The sequence below is a fragment of the Nannospalax galili genome, unplaced genomic scaffold (assembly GCF_000622305.1).
Source record: "Nannospalax galili isolate Female #2095 unplaced genomic scaffold, S.galili_v1.0 scaffold124, whole genome shotgun sequence".
NCBI classification, from domain to species: domain Eukaryota; kingdom Metazoa; phylum Chordata; class Mammalia; order Rodentia; family Spalacidae; genus Nannospalax; species Nannospalax galili.
In genome coordinates, this window is record NW_008352485.1 from 1,848,710 (window position 1) to 1,854,709 (window position 6,000).

Consider the following 6,000-nt stretch of genomic DNA (forward strand, 5'->3'; position numbering starts at 1 on the left):
AAAGCACATCTGATTTTTGAATGAAGTGGGTTTCTTCTCCATCTGACTTGCATTACAAACACATGTAGGTGGTTTAGAAAAACATCCTCCAAAGGATAACACAGGGAAAGGGGATGAAATCAGGGTCCTGCAACCCACTGCTCTAGACTTATTTAAACATTCCAGTGCTTAATTCTTAAGAAGGTTTATGGGGTCTGATAAAAGTAATACAGTGCTGCTATGCAGTCTGTATGAGCCCTAATAACCCAGTCTGCAAAAGAGAAAAGGCAGAGCCTGCTGCTTCTCTTGTTAACACTGTGGCTCTAGGGCAGAGGGCTGGGCTAAGGTCACAGCAACAACCTCTAGTGGGTGAGACAGAAAGGACTCTTGTGGCTGTTCCTCTGGTTATACAACCTGGGCAGGCAGATCTCTGGTCTACTTGGAAATGCTAAACCTTATGGATGAGACTTTCCAATTCCAGGCCAAAAGATTCAGGCTGAGGAACAGGACCCTATAATGGCATAATCTCTTGCAAAAGGGAATGAGGCCTCGAAACAGTCACAGATCTGGTGCATCTTTTCCCAGCTGCACAACTCCTAACACAAAATTCAGGCACATGCAGGTGGCACTACCCTGCATATACACATATGTGCTCCTGTCTGTGGGCACAGGAATCCAGGCTTAAACACTGCCCCACCCTTCCTTCCTGTACAGCAAGGTCTCATGTGTCTTTGAAGTCACTGGTTGTTGGAGCAGAACCTTACCTGGGCCTCTTGTCTGCAGTGGCCACGCACATGTGCTGGGATGGTACTGCTGTCCACTTCCTTGCCTCCAGAACGAGAGCTTCGGCATCCACCAAACCAAATCCATACAGATGGCTAACTGAAAAAACAGGGCCTTCAGAGCCAGCTCTCCTGTCTCCCTGGGAAGAGAGCAAGGCTGCTCCCCGACTCTGCAGGTCCCAGAAGCACACAGCAGCTATGTCACCTCAAGATCCCAGAACCCAGAGTGCAGACGGGTCCCTTTGGGAGCTACTCAGGGGTCCACCTACACCCTCTGAACTAAACTCCTTTCACTTACGAGGGTTGGCCAGACATGTGTCACACTTTGGGGCAGTAGGAGAAGATAGTCCAGGACTTCCTTTGAGTCGACAAGATCAGGTTTCTTTATATTAGAAGGACCTGTCAGTATGTGTGCCCCTGAAACTTAGACTAGACAAGAGAAACACAATCGAAAACCTCAGAGCCCAAGGTGTCGTTCATTGGTAAGCACATGCCTAGCCTGTGCGAGACCCTGGATTTGATTCCCAGTGCATGTGCACATGCTAACACCCCAACCCAAGAAAATCAGACAAATGACTATGATGTGTAATAAACACAACAAAAATATCATTTTCTTTCTCTACTGAGTCCCACAGTGCTCAAGGCAAGCAGAAGAGCATAGCACACAGGCAAGAACGCTTGTAGGACCTGCTTGATCCAGTATTTAACTTGACCAAGGGAGAAGAGTTTCAGTTTAATTTCAGAGGCAAGGTCGAGACCTGATACAATCTATTTTCCTATTTAATTAGGTCAAAATTGAAATGCAGGGGAGCTCTTGTTACAGCACACTGCCACCATCTGCAAAGATGTAGGAGACCCAGTCAATGGCCTCCTTATTCAAAGGAATGTCCTGTCATTCACAGCAACAATGCTTGACCTCCATTTACAGATAGCAATATCAGGCTGAGAGTCAAAATAGTTGAAACTGAGCTTCCAGAGAAGGGAAAAATTCTCCCTAACATACTGTGGCCGACAGAAGTATTTTCAAGTTTCTCATAATTTCCTGATGCAGAGACTCTAAATACCTGGGCTATCAGAGTCCTGACCATGGAGTGATGTTTTGTAGTGTGCTGGGCTGGGGGCAGAGGCTCTGTGTGCCATTAATTACTTTTATAAATAGCAACTGGCCAGCAGCAAATTTAGAGTTAGAAAGTAACGTGTGTATGTGTGTATGTCTGTGCTGTGCATGTTTGTATGTCTCCGTGTGTATATGTGTGTACACGTGTCTGTGTATGTGTTTCTGTGTATATATGTGTATGTGTACATCTGTGTGTGTGTGTGTGTGTATGTATGTATGTTACAGAAGATCCAATTCAGGGCCTTGTACACGCTTGGCAAACACTCTACTACCAATCTACATCCCCAGCCCTTAGGTTTTTGTTTTTTGTTTTTGATACATGAACTCACTATCTTCAAACTCATCTTCCCCAATTCTGAGATGATAGGCCATGCACCTGGCTCATGTGTGTGTGTGTGTGTGTGTGTGTGTGTGTGTGTGTGTGTGTACAAACTACATGTTCAAATCTACCATTAACTAGATAATAAAGTTCTTTTTTAATATGGCCTTGTTGTGTAGCCCAGGCTGGCTGGGAACTCATGATCTGCCTGCTAGGATCACAGATACATTCCACCATTCCTAGATGTAAAGTTGTTTAGTAAATTATACTTCTTTATGAAAAAGCAAAAATAAAAAACAAGAAGTGAACTATTAAATAAACCCTGGTTCAAGTGGTCTCTGCTTATGGCAAAAGTCAAGGCATTTAGGGACCCGGACTCCATCCAGGGACTCCAGGGCTATCCCTTCGTACAAGGTGTGCTCCAGGAAACTTTAAGCTTAAGCAGTACAAATGCATTTTTTTAAATTTATTTTTTAAATTTTTTTTTAGAAGAAGCATATCACTACAGCTTTGATATACTCAATAACAGTTTCCAGAGCAAAGATACATCTCTTTCAAAAGTGGCCATAAAATTTTTAGGTTCACTGTTGAACTAATAGAGTTATACAATATTGAACTCAGTATAAACCCTGTAAGACATAAAACTGAATGAGTTTTTAACCTTTAAAAAATATCTGTTTCATTTTAAAATATACTGTTTCATACAGAAAGACTCATTGTTTTTGCTACTAACACTGAGATGTTGGCGCATGCATCTCTAATCTGTATGTATCTGATTATTACTAGTCATAATCGGTTGCACTTGGATCCTTGGCACCCGTGTATGGATATAAAGTCATTGGGTAGATTTCAATGGTAATGTTTATTACCTCTACTAATTAACATGACGTAAATTTTTATGCTTCCTCCTCAAATATAATACATTTTTAAAAATCTGTTGATTTATTTTGTGTGTGTATATCACACAGAATATCCCAAAGCATCTTGTTCAACTATACACCCATTTCCCAGATGGCACCCTCCCATAGCCTCCCTCCCCCCACTAGAACCCTTATACTCTGATATCCCTGCTACTGTCTGCTGTGGTGTTGGCACCCCCAGCCATTCCCCACTACTTGTCCATCCGGTGAATCTAGTCAGCCTATCTAGAGGTCTTTGTTTTAGGAAGGTCAGCTCTTCCTCATCTAGCAGCAATTGGTTTGCAAATGCATTTTTAAAAAAATATCTTATTATTTTTATTTTATGTGTATGAGTGTATTGCCTTCGTGTCATGTAGTGCTGCAGAGGTCAGAAGAGGGCTTCGGATTCCCCTGAAACTGGAGTTAAGGATGGTTCGTAGCTGCCACGTGGGTGCTGAGAATCGAACCCAGGTCCTCTGCAAGAGCAGTCAGTGCTCTTAACCGCTGAGTCATCTCTCCAGCCCCGCCCCCTTTTAAAAAATATTTTATTATTTTTATTTTATGGCAAATGCATTTTTAATTCTTTTAAAAAATATTTTATTATTTTTATTTTATGTATATATGTATATTGACTGCATGTAGGTAAGTGCACCCATGTCGTTCAATGCCCGTGGAGGACAGAAGAGGCTGTCGGATCCCCTGGAACTGGAGTTACAGACAGTTGTTAGCTGCCATGTGGGTGCTGGGGTTCAAACCCAGGTCTTCTGCAAGAACAGTCAGTGTTCTTAACTGCTGAGCCACCTCTCCAGCCCTGCATTTTAAAAATATTTTTATTTATTTTTTATTTTATGTGTATGCATGTATTGCCTGCATGTAGGAAAGTGCACCCATGTCCTGCAATGCTGGCAGAAGACAGAAGAGGCTGTTGGATTCCCTGGAACTGAGGTTACAGACAGTTGTTAGCTGCCATGTAGGTGCTGGGATTCAAACCCAGGTCTTCTGCAAGAACAGTGTTCTTAACTGCTGAGCCATCTCTCCAGCCCCGCAATTTTTAATTCTTGTGACACACAGTGATAAAAATGAATGTTATTTCGGGCTTTCTCAAGGGTCACCAAAGGGTTTCATCCAGCCCACCAGGAGCCCCCGCACCTTTATGCCCAGCGCCGTTGACTTTCCAGTCGCTTGCCTTCAGGTGGGCTGGCCGCGATGTCTTCACTAGCAGGTGCTGCACATCCCTCCAGGTTAACTGGTTGCTGCAATGACACAGCACAGACCACTAAAGTCAATGGCACTGGGCAGGTAGGCCATTCTGAGGAAGTACTGGGAGCCAGCCCAAAGTTGAACCTGCATATCTCCACAAGGGTTCATTTCACAAGAAATGGTTTCCAGAAATTGAACCCTAAGCAAGGAGCATTCAAAAGATCTGAAACCCACAGGCACAAGACACCTAGCTTGGCTGCCAAGCTTCACATGGGTTTTACAGGGCACTTTGGAAGCAGGGAGAAGAAAACTTTTAATGTCACTGTAAATGCTTATCAAGTATTTGGAGCACTCTTCATCATCACACACAAAGGTATAATAGATTGGATTTTCTTCTATGGAGACCCACAGACTAAAACTTGTAAGAATTCTAAACTTACACTCCCTTTTGGTGCACAATAGAACATGCCATCAAAGAACAGGTGGCCACCAATGTCAGCCAAGGACCATATTTCTTGTAGCCAAAGATCCATTTGCTCACCTTTTAAAAATTCTTTTGTAAAGAAATACTTTCTTATTTATATTTTGTGTGTATGAGTGCACTGCCTGCATGTATGTAAGTACATCCGTGTCCTACAATGCCCACAAAGGTCAGAAAAGGGCACTGGATCCCCTGGAACTGGAATTATAGATGGTTGTTAGCCAATACGTGGGTTCTGGGAACTGAACCCAGGTCCTCTGCAAGAGCAGCCAGTGCTGTTAATGGCTGAGCCATCTCTTCAGCCCCTTGCCTACCTTTTAAGCACCTCTGAAATCAGGCTTACTCTTATAACCCCTCTGTCCATAGCAATCAGGACCACACTACATCATCTGGGGTTGTTGAACATGATCCTGGATAGTCTAATTGTAATTTTTTAATCTAAATAACTCTTAGTTTAAAAGAACTCTACAATAATTACAAAACTAAGAAACAGAAACAGACTGCATTTATAGCACTTGTGGTTTTTCAGGTACATAAAGGGTGCATTTTATATTCTATGGCAACTTGAATTTGGCAAGAATAGTGTTTCCCCACTCCTGTCTTCCATACAGCATTAACTGTTATGGAATCTGGATCTTTGAATACACAAGCCTTCTGCAAGGCTGCTTTAAATACAGTTCATGCAAAGCTACATCTGACTCACCATTACGTTAGGAATTTATTTCTGTGTGTGAAACTAACAGCTGAGTGAAAAGCTTGAAATACAGGTTCATGGTTCCACCCACAGTTCAACCAAAAAATACTTAAACATATCTTACTAAATGGATACATATCCAAATGATGTTTCCATTGATCAGAACATTAGCTGAGAACAAATGAGCATCTACTGCGTCCCTTTAAAAACATTAAATCTTGGGGCTGGAGAGGTGAGTTAGTGGTTAAGAGCATTGACTGCTCTTGCAGAAGACCCAGGTTCGATTCCCATCACCCACATGGCAGCTGCGAACCATCCTTAACTCCAGTTCCAGGGGAATCCGACGCCCTCTTCTGACCTCTGCAGTACTGCACCACACGGGTGCACTCACATACATGCAGGCAATACACTCACACACATAAAATAAATAAACTATTTTAAAAAATTAAATCTGCCAGGCGTGGTGGTGCACGCCTGTAGTCCCAGCAGTTGGGAGGCAGAGGCAGGTGGATCTCTGTGAGTTCAAAGC

At 42.9% G+C, this 6,000-nt stretch overlaps 1 protein-coding gene across 1 annotated transcript in view; it reads right to left on the reverse strand.

Annotated features, from left to right (window-relative positions):
- The window catches only part of Pcsk6 (proprotein convertase subtilisin/kexin type 6), a 197,901-nt gene that overhangs the window by 74,759 nt on the left and 117,142 nt on the right, over nucleotides 1-6,000 (reverse strand). Inside the window, exons 10-11 of the mRNA XM_029554306.1 lie at nucleotides 4,246-4,349; nucleotides 744-861 (exon numbers count right to left, since the gene is read on the reverse strand). Of these exons, the coding sequence (XP_029410166.1) occupies nucleotides 744-861; nucleotides 4,246-4,349 (222 nt within the window). The remainder of the gene's footprint in view (nucleotides 1-743; nucleotides 862-4,245; nucleotides 4,350-6,000) is intronic.